At 43.1% G+C, this 23,331-nt stretch overlaps 1 protein-coding gene across 1 annotated transcript in view; it reads right to left on the bottom strand.

Annotated features, from left to right (window-relative positions):
* Positions 1-2,425: 2,425 nt before the first annotated feature.
* LOC130122380 (cadherin-1-like) overlaps positions 2,426-23,331 on the bottom strand; it is a 32,817-nt gene continuing 11,911 nt past the window's right edge. Inside the window, exons 5-19 of the mRNA XM_056291256.1 lie at positions 20,965-21,474; positions 20,261-20,401; positions 19,967-20,122; positions 19,592-19,736; positions 19,240-19,412; positions 15,766-15,894; positions 11,746-11,931; positions 11,402-11,646; positions 10,956-11,098; positions 10,712-10,803; positions 10,267-10,399; positions 9,594-9,812; positions 5,906-6,036; positions 5,578-5,721; positions 2,426-3,734 (exon numbers count right to left, since the gene is read on the bottom strand). Of these exons, the coding sequence (XP_056147231.1) occupies positions 3,513-3,734; positions 5,578-5,721; positions 5,906-6,036; positions 9,594-9,812; positions 10,267-10,399; positions 10,712-10,803; positions 10,956-11,098; positions 11,402-11,646; positions 11,746-11,931; positions 15,766-15,894; positions 19,240-19,412; positions 19,592-19,736; positions 19,967-20,122; positions 20,261-20,401; positions 20,965-21,474 (2,769 nt within the window). The 3' untranslated portion in view covers positions 2,426-3,512. The remainder of the gene's footprint in view (positions 3,735-5,577; positions 5,722-5,905; positions 6,037-9,593; positions 9,813-10,266; positions 10,400-10,711; positions 10,804-10,955; positions 11,099-11,401; positions 11,647-11,745; positions 11,932-15,765; positions 15,895-19,239; positions 19,413-19,591; positions 19,737-19,966; positions 20,123-20,260; positions 20,402-20,964; positions 21,475-23,331) is intronic.

Below are 23,331 nucleotides of genomic sequence, written 5' to 3'. Positions count from 1 at the left end.
AAGAATTCTGTTTTGTTAACTATATCTAAGTTACAACTGAAAGCTCTTATTTTTGCCCCAAAGAGTGAATAAATGCTATAATGCAATTTAAAATGCAGTTTCTACTGTTTCTATCAAATTGCAACCCCCCTCCCCCAAGATCAGGTGGAGGGGTCCTCAGCGTAGATCAAACATACGCAGGGGGTCCAGGACCCCAAAAAGGTTGAGAACCACTGCTATAGACCAACAAAAAAGGGTTTCTTTGTAATATGAGGAGTAGTAATAAGGACCTATTTACTAACCATGTCGTCTTACTGGAATACAGTTGTATTTAAACGACCTGCTATTTGGAAGGCAAAACACTCTGCACTCACAGCCATTACATTCAGAACAACACATCGTTCCTTTACTGATCTATTGTGATCCATATCACACTGCCTCCCTACACTTAGACAACAGTGCAGCTACTTTACAAAGATGGAGGTCAAGGCATACTTCTTATCAATGCAATTTTTTTGTACAAAACGGTCAAAGTAGTGCCTTGACTCTTCTATTGCCACCCTGTCCATAAGAGATGAATGTACAGTTAATTGCCGTGATTACTACAAATGTTACCACAAAACCCCAGTATTCCCCTTTCCCCCTTTCACACCAGGGCAGTGCCAACTTATTAACACTTCCTGGCTCGAGGCAGAGCATTTGCCGCATAATTGCTGATGTTCAGCATCACCTATAGATAATTTATACATTATTAAAACGGATTTTCCTTTCCACTGAATTCCTCAAATGCAGGCTGAATTTTCCCTGGTATCTCCAGCTGTTCAAGCCTCCAACCAGACAGGTTTTTACAGCGGACACAGCAGGTGCATGCAATGAACTACCACTGAGGACCTGACTGAGGACCACTGACATAAGCCCGCTCATATCGGAAATGGTCCGGTGAGGGTATTGTCCTATACTAGACTTTATCACATTAGTATAGCTGTAAAATAATAACGAGGCAAGAGACGAGCGCCGGACGTTTTCAACTCCTTTCTTTTTAATCTCACTTCTTCATTGCCCTCAGCACCGTGCCGCACTCAGCAACAATCATTAGGCTACTGCGCCCTCTGGTGGCGTGGTGGTATTGCAACGCATGAACAATGAATGAACCGACTACACGCAACAGGTATTTCGCAAGCTTTCGTACCCCCCCCCCCCCACCCCACCCCGCCCCCCATTAACGGCTCCACATCTCGATGGGCTGTCGTCTGGATAAAAGGCTTTATAAAGCCCCATCGTGGCGATGTTGCTCAGGCAGCGAATACACGTTTTTCACTCACTTCTACCAGAACCGCAGTCCAGAGGTACCGAAGTTTCGAGTTGTAAAATACATCGTAAAATACCGACCGCGTTCCCTGAGGCCACCTACCGGCTAAAGTTTGTTACTGCAGCCCCCCGTCTCCACAGCCCTTTGAGCACCGCGTCAAGTTCATTTCTAAGGATAATGAACATTTTCTGTGGCCGTATTTACGTCTCAGAAAAATCCATAAAATGCCACATTTCACCTCCAGTCCGCCGATTTCACCTGGTGTTGTTCTCGTCAGCAGCTGAGGAGGTCATTCAGTTTTATTAGCATCATTATCGCCATGGCAATGTTCCAAATCTGGCCCGTGGCTGACACAGGAGTAACCCACTTTCAAGTAAGGCAACATGTATGATACTGCAAACCAGCTGTGGAACACTGCACCTTTAAGGTGGTTATGGGTTATAGTAGGCCGCTTTAATATTCATTATTTTTAAGTCACCAAAAACTAGACTATTAGAATAAGCACTATACCCATCTGACTCACCTTTCTTTTACTAGGGACAACTCAGTGAACACCAGTTTAGTTACTCATTAAATTAAAAAGCACTAGTCACAACTCACAGTATTTTTTTTTTGTTACAAGTAACTTTACAATAGTGACTAGTGTTTAAAAATAAGTACTCGTGTCCCCTTTAGTGACTAGTGCCGTGAAATGAATGAATTATAAAGCGGCCTGCCAGAGATGCGTGATATTTGGACATATTGAAGCGTAGCATGACTAGGGTGCCGAGGGGTGGTGAATAAAAATAAATAAAAAAGATAAAATCAGTGAATGACCTGATCACCAGTCTGCAGCAGCCAGCCCGGCCGTCCTGTGGCTGTTCTCTGGCCCGTTAACACTGCACCAATAAAAAGAAAAATCAACGTCTGCAAATGTGCTTAGTGCCTCCTACGCTCCTATTTGAAATGGCTTGTATGGTGTATTGTCATTTTCAGCACCGCTGAATGATAAGAGTGCAACACACGGGTAGAAATTACAACAAGCCCCTTTAAATACACGTTTCAAATCCAGTAGTGATGCTGTACCACCCACTCGAACCTGTGGTCCTCCACCAAAACCGGAGACCCAACTCGGAATTGACTTTTAGCTTTCGTTAGTGAAATGAAGAAAAAGACTTTATTGTATTTAAAAGACTGCTTTATAAAAAAATCTAAACAATAAAAACTTTTCTTTTTCTTTAGAGGCAATCGCATATCGTTGTATTGATAGCAAAATAAACCCAGATAACATACGTCGACATTTTAAACAGTGAAAGTACCCTTCCTGGGCTGGTTTGGCATACGTCAAGTAACAATGTTATCTTTATTTTTTTTGGTCATTTCTTGCCTTAAGCAGTACCTTTAACATGAAAACAATGGAGAATTGAACGAGCGGTAATTCAAACACCAAAATAACAGGGTCAAGTAAAGTACAGGATCATTTGGTAACTCATAGGACAGTGCTAAGGACACCATTCAGTTTAGTGTGTGATTTCAAAATAAGAGTGTGCAGGAATACATATGCAGGTTTGTGTATGACTGATTGCGACTTAAGTGTGTGCAAGTCTTTCGCCTGCAGCGCTGGTTACGGCCACAAGTGTGTGTACTTATGTGTCCATTTGGCAATCTCCCTCTCTGATTGTCCAATAAGCAACAGTCAAGGCTAAAAGTACAGAACATTTTATACATCTTTGGAAAAAAAATGGTCCCATCATTTCCTGCTCAAATGTAATTATAAAAATGCAATTACAGCGCTGCGTGGCTTCAGATGTGCCCTCAGGAGGCAAAATAATAATGTAAGCGTCCCAAGCTTTTCATCTTGTAATCAAAAATGGATTTATAGAGATGAGACGGAAGATCTATTAAAGTCCATCGATTCAAGGTGGGAAACAAACTTTTCCATTCAGCGACCACCGATGGCGCTAGATTTACAAAAAAAACAAAAACAAACAAACAACAAAAACAAAACACCAGGCTCTGGAAATATGGCTGCTCAGTGTAGGAGGGAGATTGGCAAACGGAGAGGAAGCTAAACTACAAAGCCATCGTGACGAGACGCTAATCCTACAGATCTACCACTGCGCTGCTGCTTGCCGAAGCTCGTTTCCCTGGGATGAATTCATCCATATAACACATCCATCTGTCCATTCACTCATCTGTCACTCCGACATCCACCCAGCCATGCGTGCATGGGCATCGCCTCAGTTTACAGCATGTCGTCGTCGTCGTCGTCTCCCCCTCCGTACATGTCGGCCAGCTTCTTGAAGCGGGGTCCCCACTCGTTGAAGTAGCTGTAGTCCTGGTCGCCGCTGCTGGAGGAGTTGAGGGAGGAGAGGCTGCCCGCGTCAGAGCCGCCCCCCTCGTAGTCGAAGACCAGGAGAGAGTCGTAGGGGGGAGCGGTAGGGTCGTTGTCTGCCGCCTTTAAGTTCTGAAGAGGAAGCCCAAGGAGAAAAACATTCAATTTGAAGTTTTAAAAAAGATGATTCTTGGGCAATCTCTGCTTTATCTAGATACTGTCTTGTTTAGAGTCTGGACGTTAGTGAGAGAGGAGACATCTCGCATGCAAAATTCAAACCCGTTGCCTTATGAACTACCAAATAATTTCAACTTGATTTGAACACTAAAATGCTCATCCCAGAAAGGTGAATCAGTTCATCGGGACAGTGTTTACTGGGAGATACGTTTCACCCACTCATCTAAGTGACCTCTTCAGTCTCAACTGACTGCAGGTACCCCACCTTTATATATACAATACAGTGGCACAACGACTGAAACCAACGACTGGTTTCGTATGCAAATTGGCGGCCGTCTCTGTCTGCCGTTGAGGGCGCCGTCTGTTGTCTGCCGATGTCTCTGGCTTGCAGCAAGTGGGTTGGACTTTTTTTGCCACCTGGCTTTCGACTTTCCGTGTTGTGCTAGACGAGCCTTCTCCATTAACTCAATCACATGTTGGAACGTGGCCCCATCTAGACATGACGTCTCTGGTGGCTCTGCACCCCTTTGGCTTTCAAAGCATCGATGATAAGATTAGTCCGTCTCACCCGTTCATTCAACGGCTGGCTCTGTGTGCCTCCTGGAGGATCTGGTTAGCTCAGTGGACCCTGACAGAATATTTCATTTGCAGGCTCTTAGGTGTAATCCTGCTCCGTCAGCACTCGAGGCTGACTCTCAGGTGGTTCCTGTAGTCTGCTATCTTACACACTGTTTCCTCTCACTCGCGTACAAGTTTAAGCCAATCCCCACCGAAATGAGTCAAAATGTCTTAATGCATGCTCAAGATGGCGACAGATGAACGCTGTGTCCAGATGAACTGATTCAACTTTCTGGTACTTCCTTACCTGGACTATTGAGCATGCATTGACACACTAAAAAGCTTAGACACACAGATCCCACTATGCCAGTGGGATCATTTCAAACTTGGTGACAAAGCTCAATAAAACATGCCGACTGTCAACACAGTGCCCACTAGTTGGATGATAAGAAATCACAGCAAATGACTGAATCTGCAAACATAAAACAGCCTTTCTGCACAATTCTGTTAAAAACAAGACAGGGGACGACAGAAACTAAGTGCACCTTTAATAGGCTAAATCAGTGAAGACCTTGGCAGTAAACTTGTTTGTACATGCTAAATTAGCATGTATGCTTGCTTATATTCAAGCACCAATAAAAAGATAAAGCCTTCAACCTGGCTGATATCCCCCAAAACTGTTTAAAGCCAAGCTAGTAGTTTTTCTTACAGGTCCAACACTGTGTGAATACTGCAGTCAAAATTACTGAAACGCTTATCTTTTTCCACTCCAAGACCCCTCCCAAATTCTTTTATTCCTCTGCCTGTATTTTTAGGTGCAAAGACGGGATAATCTGCTCATAAGACGCTTCGTTTTCCTTCTTCTGTGACACGTCACGCATTTCTTTATGTAAGAATCCCACCAATCAAACACCTTGTATGTGCCATCTTACTTGGCCTTCGCCAGTGTTTCACGATCAGATTTGTGGCCGATTTCACACCAAGAGACCGAAGAAATTCTACTGCCGATGGCCCGACTGAGTGAGCGAGGTCTCAGCCCACTATCGAAACAGTCAGTGTAGCCCAACCTAACATAAAATCAACTAAGTGTGGTTTCTCCAAGACTGGTAGCAGATTCTCACTTCCGATGGTAATTTAGAATTCAATGGGGGAAATTAATGAGCAGAAGAAACTACTTCAGCTTTGAAAAGATGTTGGGTCAGCAGGAAAAAGAGCAAACAGAAAACACCATTTCACCCACATCATCAATGAAGTTGCCAATGTCCTCTGGGTTGGCAGGGCGAGGCCGGTACTGAGGGGCAGGCATGAAGTTTGGCACCACGTCGTTGCGGAACACCTCAGGACGGTTGTCAAGACCACGGTGGAGGACACTCAGATCATAGTCCTGAATGGGAAGAAGACAGGCTATGGTCAGAGTATTTACCACCACCAATAACAATAAGCGCCATTTAGTAAAATAAAGCCAAGGTGATACATTCCTCATAATGAAAGGGTTAAAGTTCAACTTCAAATGTGTGTGTGCGCGTGCGCGTGTGTCTTTAGACCCTTCTTTCATTTATGTCCTTTACCTGGTCATCCTCTCCTCCCCCCTCTTCATCGTAGTAGTAAATGTTGTCTCTGATGTCATCTTCTGGTAACAGGGGCTCCTTTTTCTCTCTTCCCCGCCGTCTCAGGAACATCAGCAGCAGGAGCACCAGCACTGGGGAGGAAGAGGAACGTTAGTTATGTTTCAACTACGAGAGGCTACATGTTAAATTGCAGACCAACGTTTAGGGGCCCATGTTGTTCTTCAGTTCATCTGATCTCCACCCCGCCTGGCGTGATTAAAGGGGCCACGGGTCACATTTCGGCCTTCCTGATTCATAAAATGACTTGGATATCGGCAGTTGTTGCAGCCGAGTGGTACCGACTGAAACATGGTGAATGACTCACTGCATCACCAGTCACCATTGCTATATACACACGCCTCAAGTTTCTCCATTAAAAAAAAAAAGGAACCGAAATGGCACTGGGGCAGGACAGAAATAGCACTGGGGCAGGACAGAGTGTTATTGTTTGAAGATCATGAGGCAACAAATACTTGGCTCACACTTGCAACACAAGGCAAACAATACTGTGATCGCATCAAACAAACGGGCTGGACGGCCACTACCTTTCTATTTGAACCTCCTTGTCTCCTGCATTTTTATTGTTATTTTGATTTTGATATACTTTATTCATTTCCGTGGGGAAACTACGCTCTGCATTTAACCCATCCTAGAGGTGTGGCTAGGAGCAGTAGGCAGCCGCCGTGCAGCGTCCAGGGACCAACTCCAGCTCGTCTCACCATGCCTCGGTCAGGGGCACAGACAGGAGTATGAACCCTAACACGCATGTCTTTTCTGATGGTGGGGGAAACCGGAGCACCCGGAGAAAACCCACCGCAGACATGGGGAGAACATGCAAACTCCACACAGAGGACGACCTGGGATTACCCCGCCAAGGTTGGACAACCCCGGGGTTCGAACCCAGGAACCTTCTTGCTGTGAGGTGACAGCTCTAACCACTGCGCCACCCAATATTCACATTTGGACCCAGTTACTGTGAAATGTGTTTTTAACAAGGGCTTGTGATGAAATTGTTGGTTAAAAGTGCAGTATAAATCAGATGCATTATCATCATCAATGATAAGAATAGCAAGCAAAATAATAATAATCTGGCATTAAATCCATTTCTGCTGTGGCATCTTCATGGAGATTATTTACCCATTTAGATGTGTAAACTCTAGACACTTTGGTGAAAAACGTGAGGCGGCATCTTTATCACAGCAGACAACTGATGAAGTTCAGTGTCTCCCCACAGATCCAGAAAACCTTTTACTTTGGTGCCATCGAGAGCATTCTGGCAGGCCTGGTATGGGAACTGTACCTCTCAAGACCAAAAAGCCCCACAGAGTGGTACAGACAGCTGACCATACCACCGGGTTCACTTATACACCAGGCAGTGCAGGACCAGGGCTAGAAGAAGGATTATTATGGATCCCCATCACCCAAATAATGGACTGTTTCAGCCACTGCAGTCAGGCAGACACCTCCACAGCCAAAAGGCCAACACACAGAGAATAAGGAGTTTCTGTCTCTGGGCCATAAGGACACTAAATTCAACATAACATAAATTACATTTGTAATACTACTGCCACAATTTCACCATTCTGCCTCAGATACTTTCCACAAACATTTCAGTCTATTTGCACGCTTGTACTGTATACAGCAACTGCACATTTTGGGATATACTATCTGTAGGTGAAGGTTTTATTGATGTAGTACTATCTATCTGTAGGTGAAGGTCTTATTGATGTAGTACTATCTATCTGTAGGTGAAGGTCTTATTGATGTAGTACTATCTATCCATAGGTAAAGATCTTATTGACGTAGTACTATCTGGATATACCTTCTGTATACTCCTCTGGATTTTCTTTTCTTTTTTGAGATCGGGATTTCACTCTTACCTAAAATGACCATGGGCGGTCAACATGGCCACTGGCTTTTAAACGCTATATTCTGTCAAGATAAATACCCAAGTGAGATATTAATGCATTACATATGTTAGTGTGTCTGTTAGGAAACGACTGACACCAAAATTAACATTTTAACAACTTTAATACTGTTTTTCAAACAATTTCAAATGGCTGCTGTCCCAACACCTGTAAATACTGCAATGCCTCGGTGGTAATCATGGTGCGTCTGAAACGGCGTCTGTACCCAGACATGTTGGAAATCATCAAAAATCAAGTTTAGACTATTACTCTGCACTGGAGGACGCTAGTGTGTTTCTAGGACAGAGCAACGAACTTCACGAAGGAAATGATGCGACCAACACACGTCATAGTGACATGATGAGGCGCAAATTACGAGCTGTCATTTTGACTGCTCATGGTCATATTAGGTCGATCTTTATCATAACTTGATTTTTGTGCAATTGATCTAAGACTCATTGTAATGGAAATATATGCAATTTTAGGAGCATTCAGGGAGCGACAGGTCTGTATCTTTTTTTTTTTCCCCACAAAGTTATTAAACTCTGAAAATCCAAAACGGTCATAATGACGGCCTTGGTCGTTCTAGTGTTAAAATTGCATTTTATCATATTTTCATTATTAGTGTTGTTCCATTTCTCTTGCTGCAGTTTTGGAGTTGTCAAAAAATAATTTCACTGCTTATTATACTTGTACATGATGTGACAAATAAACCTTTGAATCATCTAGATAGCAAAGATCTGTCAAAGCAGCTGTAACAGTTTAACTTCTATTAAAACTAGCAGGGGCTAAAAGTGGGGCAAAGACAAGCAGCTGTTTGGGCAGTTGAGATGATGAAACATGTTGTGAACCGGTCTAATCTCACCACAAAGCTGTCGAACGTGATCACGGCGATATCAGCCCTGAAAATAGGATCGGGACATGTCCCTTCATAACCACAATTTCCAAGTTTGGATGTGCACCATTGATTAAAAAAAACTAGCTAAACGCAAACACGCTACATCAAGTATGCAGCAATGCAGACTAGCTAAATGTAAACACGCTACATTGAGTACGCAGCAATGCAGACTTCATCGCAACCGTTTGTAGTCATCACCTGAAATTCCATAACTCCCAAAAATGACGTATTGTGGGAGTGCAGGAATGAGGAGACGGAGAGATCGAGTCGAGTCAATTCCGTTTACTCGCCACACAAAACGACACCGATACGGCACAATCTCTCGTGGCAACCAGCTAACCGCTAGGCTGCTGCAAACATGTCTCCCCCCCCAGAAACTCTAAGCAGTGCCTACGTCAGCACTCCGAACGTCTGCCTTAAAGGAGCAGCAGCCCCTGGTGAATCTACCCTCAATTGTGTATCACCACAGTATCCTGATATTTCCCCAGGTTTAGTTTCACAGGGATACGCACGCAACCTGACCAAAATTTTCTTCATGTGCCAGTTTTTGCTTCTAAAACAAAGGTAGGTAGGTCTGTACACTGAAATGCTCCCAAAAACTAATTCATCTGATCAAATGTTGCCAAATAAGTTAGTTTTTGGGAGCATTTCAGTGTGAAGACATTACTCCTTTGTTCTAGTTTTGTCATTTTTGTCTTGCGCATTTAATGTTTTCTGGATGTGTGCATACTTGGTTCCTCATCTGGAGTTTTTGCTTCTCCCAACTACATTTTTAAATGGCAGCCTCTTGACAGGATATCAAAGCACATGAGGAATGATGACAAAAACAGAGACTCATACTTACACAGCAAGAGCAGGACCGCTCCCAGTATTCCCAAAATGAGCGGCAGGCCAGCAGCAGCCACTCTGGTTCCTACGCACGCCACCACAGCACCAGTGCACTCACACACCGTCGCCTGGAGCGTACTGTCCTGCGCAAGGCCGTGATTGTCTGCAACCCTCAGGAGGACACTGTACTCGCCACTGGGAAGGGGGGCCCCTAAAGTCAGGATGATCCCCGTTTCTGGAAAGCATGAAAGGGAAGAGCATTTTTATTAGTACCAAAATTAGTTAATTGACAGAAAATCATTCCATCAATCATTTTGGCTATTTCTCAAGTAAAGATATCAAACATTTGTTGGTTTCAGCTTCATAGATGCTACGGTTTGTTTGTCCCTCTCTGATTCATGTCATTTTAAAAAAAGATTTTTTTTTGGCTACAGATCCGACTAAGTAAACTGGTTAACATGCATGTCTTTTTGATGGTAGGAGGAAACCGGAGCACCCGGAGGAAACCCACACAGACACGGGGAGAACATGTCAACTCCACACAGAAAGGACCTAGGACGGCCTGGGGTTCGAACCCAGGACCTTCTTGCAGTGAGGCAGCAGTGCTAACCACTGGGCCACCGTGCTGCCATGACTTGAGGCTTGCCATGTACAGCTTAGTGAAATATTCAATTAAACATTGTACATACTGTTGTCATTCATCCTCGCAGTCCAGTTGGTCTTGGATGTGCCATGTAAAGACACGGTGAAGGGGGAAGAAAAGCCAGGTCCGTCCTTATCTATCACTGACAACAGTTGGGGCTGTGACTCCTTGTTACACACCTGAGAGAAAAAAAAAGGGGGGGCACACACAATTGTGTGTTAACGCTGTGATAGTGCCATTCTCAAAATCAATACAAGTCAAAGTTAGGTTCTGTGCTTTCCAGAGCGGTACAGGTAACCTGCAAGACTGCTGGGGGTAAAAACAGGCAGACTACACAACCCCAAAGATAATAACACTCTTAACATTTGCAATATGCAAAGCAGTTTTGTTAAAGGTAACGTCCATCTCATGTCACATCAATGACCAGTGTAGCATTGCAGCCATTCCCGCCCAGAGCGACAGCATGCTCGAGCTTTGAGAGACACACATACCTTGATCGCACGTTTATCAATAGTTGGGAAATTGTCATTTACATCCTCTAGCTGGATCACCAGGGTGCCTGTACCTGTGGCAGGAACTTCATCTGGAGAGACAACACACACACACACACACACACACACACAAAGGCTCACTCTAAAACAGGTAAAACGTGCAACTTAGAACTTATCCTTAATAAAACATCTTTTAAATCCTTGGCAGAAAACCTCCTTCCTTGCATCCTCCAGTCCAACTTACCGTCATCATATGCAGCAATCAGTGCTTTGTATTTGTTGTCCACGACAAAGTGGGACTCTCTGTCCATTTCGGCTTTCACCTTAATTAGACCCGTGTCTTTGCCAATACTCAGCCAGCCCGCCAGGTCACTAGCGATCTTGTAACTGGACACAGACATGCATAAACACTCAGTAGAAAAGCTAACCATCTTGCCACAGAACATTTTACAACCTGGCGGCAGATAACACCAACACAATCGAAATCGCACATAAAGTTCAAATAAGCGTTTGGTGACATACTTCCCGTTTCCAAAAATAAACGTGAATATCACTTTGGGAGCGCATATTACCAAAAGGGAGCAAAAGATATTTTACTTCCCACAGGGGTACACGTTTGCTTTGGGAAACCAGATGACGTCGAAAAGTGACAGGGCCTACCCTAGAGTAAAGGCAAGACTTGGATCTTACGAGACTTTCTGTTTGCGAGCGGTGTCCGGGTCAGTGGCCGTGTACTGCACCAGGTCACTGCCTATGGTTAGGTCCTCCCTCTTCACCACCAACTTATTTACGGGGTTGAATATCGGGGCCTCGTTCACATCCTCCACATTCACTATCACAGTGGCAGTGGCTGTGGCCAGCTGTTTGGCGAAGGGAATCTCATTCACCACAGCAACTAACAGGGTGTACTTGCTGATTTTCTCAAAGTCGAGGCCCTGCAATGATGGATGGATGCAAAGTAGAAAGATCATTAGAATATGGTCCCACTACAGTAAACGCTGATTTGATAACCCTTGATACATTGAACTCGCTACCTTTGCTGTAGTAATGATTCCTTCCTGTTTGTTCGGTCCCGTTTCCACTTTGAAGTACCCCTCATTGTCACCACCCACGATAGAGAAATTGGCCCTCCAGGCCGGGGAATGGGGCTCGTCACCATCCGTAACAGACATTTTGGCAACCTGAACACCGACCTGGTTTTCTTTGACTCGTGCTTCATACTGGGAAAAAAAAAAAAAGCACAAATGTGAGCATGCACGAGTATGTATGAACTGGAAACGGAGAGAAAGAGGAGGAAGAGTGGAGTATTCAAGCCAAAGGCTAAGTTGCATATTGTCTCGGTGTCCTACACAAGTTTTGCGCACCCCATTTTTGTATTGTACACCTGTCATCTAATTAGGGATTCATAAACCAAATGCAATAACTCACAATACATTTTTTTTACCCACACCTGGTATTACTATAGCCTAGCAATACGCACAACATATATACTCTTATAGTTTACTATATAAAGTATATACTATATATATATATACACTACCGTTCAAAAGTTTGGGATCACCCAAACAATTTTGTGTTTTCCATGAAAAGTCATACTTATTCACCACCATATGTTGTGAAATGAATAGAAAATAGAGTCAAGACATTGACAAGGTTAGAAATAATGATTTGTATTTGAAATAAGATTTTTTTTACATCAAACTTTGCTTTCGTCAAAGAATCCTCCATTTGCAGCAATTACAGCATTGCAGACCTTTGGCATTCTAGCTGTTAATTTGTTGAGGTAATCTGGAGAAATTGCACCCCACGCTTCCAGAAGCAGCTCCCACAAGTTGGATTGGTTGGATGGGCACTTCTTTGAGCAGATTGAGTTTCTGGAGCATCACATTTGTGGGGTCAATTAAACGCTCAAAATGGCCAGAAAAAGAGAACTTTCATCTGAAACTCGACAGTCTATTCTTGTTCTTAGAAATGAAGGCTATTCCATGCGAGAAATTGCTAAGAAATTGAAGATTTCCTACACCGGTGTGTACTACTCCCTTCAGAGGACAGCACAAACAGGCTCTAACCAGAGTAGAAAAAGAAGTGGGAGGCCGCGTTGCACAACTGAGCAAGAAGATAAGTACATTAGAGTCTCTAGTTTGAGAAACAGACGCCTCACAGGTCCCCAACTGGCATCTTCATTAAATAGTACCTGTTAGAGCCTGTTTGTGCTGTCCTCTGAAGGGAGTAGTACACACCGGTGTAGGAAATCTTCAATTTCTTAGCAATTTCTCGCATGGAATAGCCTTCATTTCTAAGAACAAGAATAGACTGTCGAGTTTCAGATGAAAGTTCTCTTTTTCTGGCCATTTTGAGCGTTTAATTGACCCCACAAATGTGATGCTCCAGAAACTCAATCTGCTCAAAGAAGTGCCCATCCAACCAATCCAACTTGTGGGAGCTGCTTCTGGAAGCGTGGGGTGCAATTTCTCCAGATTACCTCAACAAATTAACAGCTAGAATGCCAAAGGTCTGCAATGCTGTAATTGCTGCAAATGGAGGATTCTTTGACGAAAGCAAAGTTTGATGTAAAAAAAATCTTATTTCAAATACAAATCATTATTTCTAACCTTGTCAATGTCTTGACTCTATTTTCTATTCATTTCACAACATATGGTGGTGAATAAGTATGACTTTTCATGGAAAACACGAAATTGTTTGGGTGATCCCAAACTTTTGAACGGTAGTGTATATATATTGTTTTTACATTCTGAAGCAAAAAAAAAAAAAAAAACCCTAGCCATTTATAGCCATTATTATCTAATTGACATTTTTGCTTATAAGTTAGGAATTTTTAGAATGAATATTTAGGAGACAAAAGATTACACACACAGGCTGAACTTAAAAGGTTCATGGCTATTAAGAGATGGGTTGTGGAGTTGGGTGGAGGGGACATTTTTTCTAAACTGACTAAGCATCACCAACCAGATTCATGCCTTCATCATCTGGTACCAATCTCATGGTAACTTGTCCTCCAAAATTCCCAAATAGTCACAAAATCAATGGTTTTATTCTACATACTTTAACCCTTTATTTCTGTCAAGTAGTGATGTAAAACACTGCATTAAATGCAAGATATTTTGAATACATCAATAAAACTATTGTGAACCTTGAGACCTAGGAATACAACATTGAGGCCATTACATTGGCACTAGTGGATGGACAAATATTGTATTTGTCTTTATTCATATTATTAAATTTATATTTTATTTATATACATTTATATTCATTAAATATTCTTTGTGGGAGGGAAGACTACATTAACACTTAGAACCTCATGCTCCATGTTTGCCAAAATTCAAACACATTCTCAAACCAGTATTTCTTGAATAATTATAACTGCCCTAGTATGATTTCTTAATGTATTGCAGAAATGTCACCAAAACATCCAGGTTGATTTTTAGAATGAAGATTTGACATTTGTGACAGCCTTGACTTCTTGTCAAAACTTCATGTACAGCAAACACTAAAAAAAACTTCCAAGCAGTCCATTATTTCGAGACAGCTTTTCAAACAGTCTTTCTCATCTCTCATCATCAGCCACTTCTCTGGGGTTGGGTCGCGGTGGCAGCAAACGAGGGCACTCCAGATGTCCCTCTCCCCAGCAACGCCCTCCAGCTGCTCCTGGGGGATCCCAAGGCGTTCCCCGGCCAGATTGGACATGTAGTCCCTCCAGCGAGTTCTGGGTCTACCCCAGGGACTCCTCTCAGTTGGACGTGCCCGGAAAACCTCCAAAGGAAGGCGCCCAAGAGGCATCCAAATCAGATGCCTGAACCTTCTCAACTGGCTGCTTTCGACACAAAGGAGCAGCGGCTCTACTCCGAGCTCCTCACCTTATCTCTGAGGCTGAGACAAGACACCCTACGGAGGAAACTCATTTCAGCCGCTTGTATCCGCGATCTCACCCTTTTGGTCACTACCCAAAGCTCATGACCATAGATGAGGGTTGGAACGAAGACTGACTGGTAAATTGAGAGCTTTGCCTTCTGGCTCAGCTCCCTCTTCACCACAACGGTCTGGTACAAAGTCCACATTGTTGCTGATGCTGCACCAATCCGCCTGTCAATCCCCTGCTCCATCCTACCCTCATTCGTGAACAAGACCCCGAGATACTTGAACTCCTTCACTTGAGGCAACAATTCATCCCCAACCCGGAGGGAGCAATCCACCATTTTCCGGTAGAGAACCATGGCCTCAGACTTGGAGGTGCTGACTCTCATCCCGGCCATTTTACACTCAGCTGCAAACCACCCCAGTGCGTGCTGGAGGTCTTTGCATCTCTGCAAAGAGCGGAGATGCAATTTTGAGGTTCCCAAAATGGACACACTCCTCACCTTGTCTGCACCTTGGGGTCCTGTCCATGAATATCAGAAACAGAATCAGAGACACAAGGGACAACTTGGCGGAGTCCGACACCCACCGAAAACGTGTTTGACTTTGTACCGAGAATGTGTACACAGCTCTCATTTTGGTTAGACAAGGACTGGATGGCTTGTAGCAACTGCCCCGGTACCCCATACAGAGGGCCCTGGGGTACACAGTTATAAGCCTTCTCCAAGTCTACAAAACACATGTAGATTGGCTGGTCAAACTCCCATGCCTCCCTCAGCACTTCCGCAAGGGTAAAGAGTTGGTCCTTTGTTCCTCAACCAGGATGGAATTCGCATTGTTCCTCCTGGATCCAAGGTTCAACAATCGGTCGCAGCCTCCTTTCCAGCACCCTAGAATAGACTTTCCCAGGGAGGCTGAGCAAAGTGAAGCCCCGATAATTGGAGCACACCCTCCGCCCTTTTTGAACATAGTAATCTTATTAATATTTTGGAGCGACTGGTGTCATCTACTCAATGCTACCTGTTGATGACCTCTACATCCTCCTAATTATTAAACTGGTAAATGATTCGGCCATTATCATTCCACAGTTATTTTTTTTAATCAGTTCAGTTACAGATCCAGCTCTTGCCTTGAAAAGTCGCCCCCATATGCTTTGGTTTTGATATTTAAGTTGAACTTACTGAGGACTGCTCGAAGACTGGAGCATTGTCGTTGCTGTCGATCACAGCAATTTCAACTCTCCCCTGTCCAGTCAACCCCTCACCAGCCATATCTGCTGCCTGTACAACCAACGTGTACTTTGGATATTTCTGTTGGAAAAGAAAAAAAAAGTGAGTATAGCCATTTTACAAGTACAAGTTTAACCTGTTGCTGCTTACTCTTTTAAAACGAAAGCCCCAGCACAATTTTTAACTACAAGAGAAATGTTCTAATCTTAATAGTCTACACTGGATCCAAGTAGGTCAGCGTCTCAACTGTGTTCTGTTTAAGCCACTGTGACCTCTTCTGTGTCATTATGCTCAAATTCAATTTTTGTATACACCTAAACCCAGCACTTACTACCAATATACAGGCTTACCAAACCATTGATTTATCAACATTTTCATATTCTTCATACATTAAAGCAAACAAAGATAAGATGAAACACTATCCCAAAAAAAGATACAAAACAGGTGGATTAAAGCAAATCTTTATCTTTAAGAACGTGCGTGCTTATGATTCATAAAAGGCATTTATAATTTTCAAACAATAGTCTAGTGGGGCATGTTGTAGTCTACAGACTACAACATATGCCCAACAAGTTGGGTGTGAGATGGAAGAGAAAGAATAATTCTGGAGTGAGTTGGATTAAGTGGTGGAGAGTGTACCCAGCGAGGGGAGAGTGGTGACTGGAGCAGACTTCAATGGGCATGTTGGTGAAGGAAATGGGTGACGAGGAGGTGATGGGCAGGTATGGTGTCAAGGAGAGAAATGTGGAAGGACAGATGGTGGTGGATTTTGTGAAAAGAATGAAAATGGCTGTGGTGAATACATATTTCAAGAAGAGAGAGGAATACGGTGATGTATAAGAGTGGAGGAAAGAGCATACAGGTAGACTATATCTTATGCAGGAGGTGCAATCTGGAAGAGATTGCAGACTGCATGGTGGTGACAGGGGAGAAAGTAGCTAGGTAGCATTAAACTGTAGTCTGCAAGATGATTTTGGATACCAAGAAGAGGATGAGAATGAAGGCAGAGCCAAGGATCAAACGGTGGAAGTTGAAGAGTTGTGGAGTTCAGAGAGGAGCTAAGACAGGCACTGGGTGGTAGTGATGAGTTGTCGGATAGCTGGGCAACTACTGCAGAAAGGGTGAGGAGACAAGCAAGGAAGGTACTTGGTGTGTCATCTGGACAGAGGAAGGATGCAAGTATTTAAGAGTGGTGCGGGATATGTATGAGGCCATGTAAGTGACAGTGGTAAGGTGTGCGGTAGGAGTGATGGATGGGTTCAAGGTGGAGGTGGGATTACATCAAGGATCGGCTCTGAGCCTTTTCTTGTTTGCAATGGTGATAGACAAGATCAGGCAGGAGTCACCATGGTGTTCGTGGATGACATTGTGATCTGTAGTGAGAGTAGGGAGCAGGTTGAGGAGAACCTGGAGAGGCGGAGGTATGCACTGAAAAGAGGAGGACTGAAAGCCAGTACGAGCAAGACAGAACACATAAGCATGAAAGAGGTAGGACAGTGAGGCTGCAAGGAGTACAGGTGACAAAGGTGGATGAGCTTAAATACTTGGGGTCAACTGTTCAAAGTAACACGGCGTGCACAAGAGAGCGCAGGCAGGGTGGAGTGGGTGGAGAAGAATGTCAGAAGTGATTTGCGACAGACGGGTACCATCAGGAATTAAAGGGATGGTTTACAAGATGGTGGTGGGACCAGCTATGTTATATGGTTTGGAGACTGTGGCACTGACCAAAAGACAGGAGGTGGATTTGGAGGTGGCAGAGGTAAAGATGCCAAGATTTTTGTTGGGGGTGATGAAGGAGGACAGGATTAGGAACGAGTATATTAGAGGGACAGCACAGGTTGGACAGTTTGGAAACAAAGCAAGAGAGGCGAAATTGAGATGGTTAGGATATGTGTGAAGAAGAGATGCTGGGTATACTGGGAGAAGGATGCTGAATATGGAGCTGCCAGGCAAGAGAAAAAGAGAGAAGCCAAAGAGGAGGTTTATGGATGTGGTGATAAAGGACATGCAGGTGGTTGGTGTGACAGAAGAAGATGCAGATGACAGCAAGAGATGGAAAGGGATGATCCACTGTGGCGACCCCTAATGGGAGCAGCTGAAAAAAGAAGTCGAGACTACAGTTACCACTAGCTTTTCTTTTAGTTCATTTGGCAAGTATTCAATCTGTTCTCATGTATCGACTTCCATTTTAAATACATGACTGAAACCGGAACCAATTTGGAGTCATATAAAGACATTACATTTAGGCACATAAAGTCACAGTACAACCACTGTAGACATAGGTCAATGGTGGCTGGGAAGCTTTTGGGAAGAAAAGAGCACCTTTTCAGAGGAGAAATGCTGTTAATTTCAGAACAGCATTTCAATAAAACACATTATTTCGGTATGCATAGGTGTGCTCTATGCTGAAACCCACTGACAAATCCGCTGCTAAATAGTGCAATATTTAAAAGGCAACTGGAACCAATGGCAGTTAAAGCTAAACGACTGAGGTGTCTTCACCAAGAGCAGTGCGGAATAATCTATATGAAAACAGGAGTTATCTCCCATTGAATTACTCTCAGGTTGAGTTAAATCTAAATTATTAAAGCCTTTTCTACTAAGGGAAACCGTGTTCACCCTGTAGAGCAATACAAAATCATCACCTAACTATACTGGGCAACAAAGAGACCTGTAACAACCATCGTGTAAGCCTTCTAACTGAAAATCATACCATCAAGGATATAATCTACAATAATAATACTTCTACCACATACAGATACAGCAAACTGTAATTTTTTTGTCATGATTAAAATTTACTGATATGGTGAGGCTTCATTATGAGCCCTCCTTGGGTTTCTTACCTCACCAGCACATCCTTTTTTTCCCCTCTCTTTCCTTGTGAAAGATGTATTTATGTACCTGATTATTGTATTTTTGTGCAAACCAATAAAACCAAAAAAGGTATGCCAACTGTAGTCAAGCCATCTAGAGTTAGTTTGTGAAAAGTCAAAATATTTCTATCTTGACTCATGCTCAATAATCCAGTTAAGAAAATCAAAGAAGGTTGAAGAAGTTCATCTGGATACAACGTTTATTGACAGATATGTTTCATCACTCATCTAAGTGACACCTTCAGTCTAAATTGACTGCAGGTATCTCCACCCTTACTGTATTGTTTATAAGGGTGGGAATACCTGTAGCCAGTTTAGACTGAAGAGTTCACCTAGATGAGTGATTAAATGTATTGGTCAACGTGTCATTGTATCCAGATGAACTGATTCAACCGTCTTTGATCAAAATAATTTCACTTGTTTGCTATTAATGGTTCAAAGATGCAGAGCAAACGGATTGCTGGTAATCAGAGTACTTGTTTGAGGTAGCTGGATTTGGAGATTGAACTCCAGAACTCAAAGCATGTTGAGAAGTATGGTTTTAAACACTAACCTCTCTGTCCAGTCCAGCAGCGTTGACACTAATGACTCCATTGATTGGGTTGATCGTGAATAGGTTGTCAGCTGGCATCACTGGATCCTGGCTAATAATGCTGTATCGGATATCAGAGTTGAGATTATTAGGTTCATCCAAATCTGTGGCCGACACCTGAGTTACCTCGTAACCTGTAAGGAAAGAGTCAAACACATAATGAGCGAACCTGTAGTGTTTTTCAGAGGCTAGCATCAAACTAAAAACATGACATTAACCACACAAGACAAACTGGACAAGCATAAAAAAATAAAAATAAAAAAAAAACTCAGGCATACATGGAAATACATCTATATTGGCTTAAAAGTGGTACCTATAGGGGAAACCTCAGGAACCTCTCCTGCGAAGATCTCTTTGGTGAAAATTGGCTTGTTGTCATTCTGGTCAATGACATTGACTATAATGTCCATTGGGGCCTCTGCATCACCTGAACCCAGTTTCAAAGCATGAGCTTTGAGCTGCACACACAAACATTAGTATTAGTACTTATCCAAAAAAAAGAGTCAGTTTTCCTGGTTTTGTTTCTGTGTTTTGGTACAAACTACATATATGCATGAAGCAAATATTAAAGCAATAAAAAAAGCCCTTTGTGAGGACCAGGTTACTGCTGGAACACACAAACAATTTCATGAAGTTTTTTTCCCCCACTGAAGCACACACACACACACACACAACAGATGGTGCCTACCATGTATTTGCTCTGTTTCTCTCTGTCAAGGCGCTGTGTGACATAGAGCCAGCCTGTGTTTCTGTCGACAAAGAAGATTCCAAGGGGATCCTCATCTGCTCCTGGTCCAGAAATACGGTACTGGATCCTCACCTCCTTATCAGCATCAGAACGGATCTGGAGAACAAAACAAGCCAGAGTCAAATCTCTCATTGCTGAACAAACTGGTAGACTTACGCCAAATAAAACTACTCCATTGGTAAATTTAACTTCAATTCCTTCATTCATCCCTTCAAGTAACTTATTTGACCTTACCTGGACCATCATTGTAGGGAAGGGTCCATTATGATTTTCACTAAAGCTGATGGGAGGGATTACCCAGGCTCTCTTACTTCGCCTAAGCCCTCCAGATGACTTGGGGAAGTGCAGGACAGGTAAACCTTGACTGGATGCAATCTAAAGGCAAAAGTAGACACAGAGTTCATGGCTGCTTGTCATTAAAAAGCACTTTTTGTATCATAAGATTCAAAGTAATGTATGTCATCTGAAAAAATAAAGGAGCAGCTTTAAGTAGAAATTCGTGTTTTTAACTATGATTACTTATTAAAATCACAAAGTACTTCAGCAAATTGACTCATTGGGGAAAAAAATGAAAAACGTCAAAGCTCTGAAAGCAACCGATCTGTTGGAAAAGTACTCAAACATCCCTACCAATAGTTAACAACAAAACCAAGGAATTTCAGTTATTCATATGAATTGAATGAAGAGGGCAGGGTTTGTTCAGGCCCTTAGTTAAAACCATTTGATTAATGTTTGAGGTAGGATGATTGTTTCTTATGCTACTTCCTGCTTTATAATATTATTTTCTTCAACTAGCTGATGATCAGGCAAATTAAACAAGGGTGATACTGGCCAAAGTTTTTCCCCACCATGTTTTTAAATTGCCCAATAAAAAGCTTTGAGTCATTAAAAAGGGGGGGATCAGACCCCCTTTCTCAGCACTGTCTCAGTTATCCTACCTTTGTTTTATTAGCAGAGTCCGACTCTGTGCTTTGGTCCTGTTGATTGTGGTGGTTGCCTTGATGATGCAGATGTTCTGCTTCTTGGCCGCTGTGGTGATGCTCAGAGGTTTTATTGTTATGGTGGTTTCCATGGTGATGCTGATGATGTTCCGCAGATTGGCCACCATGGTGATGCTCATGGGTTTTATCATTGTGGCTATGGTGGTTTCTGTGGTGATGCTGATGATGTTCGGCTGCTTGGCCATCGTGATTATGCTCATGGGTTTTATGGTTGTGATGGTTTCCTTGGTGATGGTTATGATGTCCTGCTGGGCCACGGTCATGCTCAGGGTTTTCACCATTGTCACGCCCACTGCCTTGGTGATGTCTGTGGCCATCACCAGCATGATGGCGTGCAGCAGCCTGAAGCAGCACCCTGACAAGGGCAGTCATCTTGCGTCCCTGGGAGTCCCAGCCATGGATAAAGAAGTTTCTGTGTCCTTCATGCAGGGTCACCCGTCTGTTCACCTGACAGTTGAACAATTTTCTTTTGATTAGCAAAAACTCAAAATGCATATTACATTTAAGGTCAAGCCTTTCTGTTAAAAGGTTACAAACAAACTGGAAGTGCTGGTCATGGTTTCCATTGTTGCTAAGCTACAGAAACACTACAAAAGTTCCGTTTCAAGCATGGCTTTTTACTCAAAGTTTTAAGTTACCCCAATGCGCTGCATTGAGCCCTAAATTCAAAGTTTAACGCAAAGTTCTTTCTGTCAACAGTAAGATCAGGAATCAAGGGCAATTAATCTAAGATGCAACATTGTATGTTTTCCAATCAAAATAACAGGTAGCCGACACTAAAAACAGTTCCCTAGTGGAGATGGCATTAGTTACATATTTGAAAGTGATGCCCATTCAAATTATTTTTTTATTTCTTTATTTAATTAGGGCTTTACTCTCCCTCCCACTTTAGCTAATGTAACCGGTTATTTTCTTGCCCGGTGCGGGATTCGATACGGGGTGTACTGCACCACAAGGCGACATCACTAACCGCTCGGCTAAAGGGTCAGACCCGTTAGTTAGGGACTAACGTGTCTTATTAGTAGTTTACACTAACAATTTTTTTTCCCACTGAAAGATCATGCAGCAAAATCAAAATGTGAAAAAGGATAAAAAGTAAATATTTATCTGGCCCATTTTTGACAAAGCATTTTCTTCATTAACTTGGAATAAACATTAAACACTAACTGTATGACCTGACTAACAAAAAGGTTTATGAATGTTTGTCGATTGTCTTTCCAAGTCTGATTTACAAAAATCGTAATCTCGCTCATCATCGATAATTATAACCCTCTATTCCAATGGTTCCCAACCTGGGGTGCGCGCACCCCTTGGGGGGGGTGCCTAAGAGCCCAGGGGGTGCGTGAGGCTTTGTCTGCTCTGGGGGGGACAAGGCTTTTCTGCTCCGAGGTTGTCAAAGTGCACATGTTAAATAAAAGCATAATAACTCACTTACTGGATAATTTATTTCATACAAAAGTCTGTATATAAAATATTTAAAAAGATATATTTTTACCCCCGCCCCCCTTCTGAAATGTAGTTGGGCTACACCTAGTAACCACACCTCTTCGACCCATCAATCTGCGCTATCAAACTGTGAGCGGGCAGTGTTGTCAGGTAGCTACTCAGCTAGCAGCTAATGTTAGCAGGTAGCAGCTAACTGCTAATGTTCGCTCGTCTTGGTTTGTTCCTGCAGTCAGCAGCAGTACTTTATGAATGAAACAACATGGCTGAGAAATGCAAAAGTGCGGACCACTCAGTGGCAAGAAAGAAAGTAAGGCTTTATTTCGACAGCTACCTTAACTTTGGTTTTATGGAAGGACAGGACAAGTCTCGGCCAGAATGTGTCATGTGTGGTGAGAAACAAGCTAATGACAGCATGAAGCCAAGCAAAATGAAACCACACCAACAGACAAAACATCAAGAGACTTCGTGAAAGTCAGGAATTTCTTTTGAGAGGAAAAAGCAGGTGGCGCTGTCAAGAAGATCCGCCAACATCAGAAGAGCATTTGAACGAGCAGGTAGTGATTTGCACAGAGCCACGGAGGCGTCATTTGAGTGTTGATTATTAATTGCCAGGGCTAAAAAGCCACACACTGTTGGAGAGAAGCTTATCAAACGCGCCTGTCGGAACACTGTAGAGAGGCTGTGTGGCCCACACGCGGTTGATGAAGTGAAAACCGTCCCACTCTCTGACAACACCATCAAAGACAGAATTGATAAGGTGGCTGGAGATTGTTAGAACCAGCTGCAGGGGAAGCTTAGGAATGTTCCCTTTGCCATTCAGTTGGATGAAACGACAACAGTGTCAGACGAGTCCGTGCT

The sequence above is a fragment of the Lampris incognitus genome, chromosome 13 (genome assembly GCF_029633865.1).
Source record: "Lampris incognitus isolate fLamInc1 chromosome 13, fLamInc1.hap2, whole genome shotgun sequence".
Classification (NCBI taxonomy): domain Eukaryota; kingdom Metazoa; phylum Chordata; class Actinopteri; order Lampriformes; family Lampridae; genus Lampris; species Lampris incognitus.
This window is presented reverse-complemented; position numbering and strand designations above follow the sequence as displayed.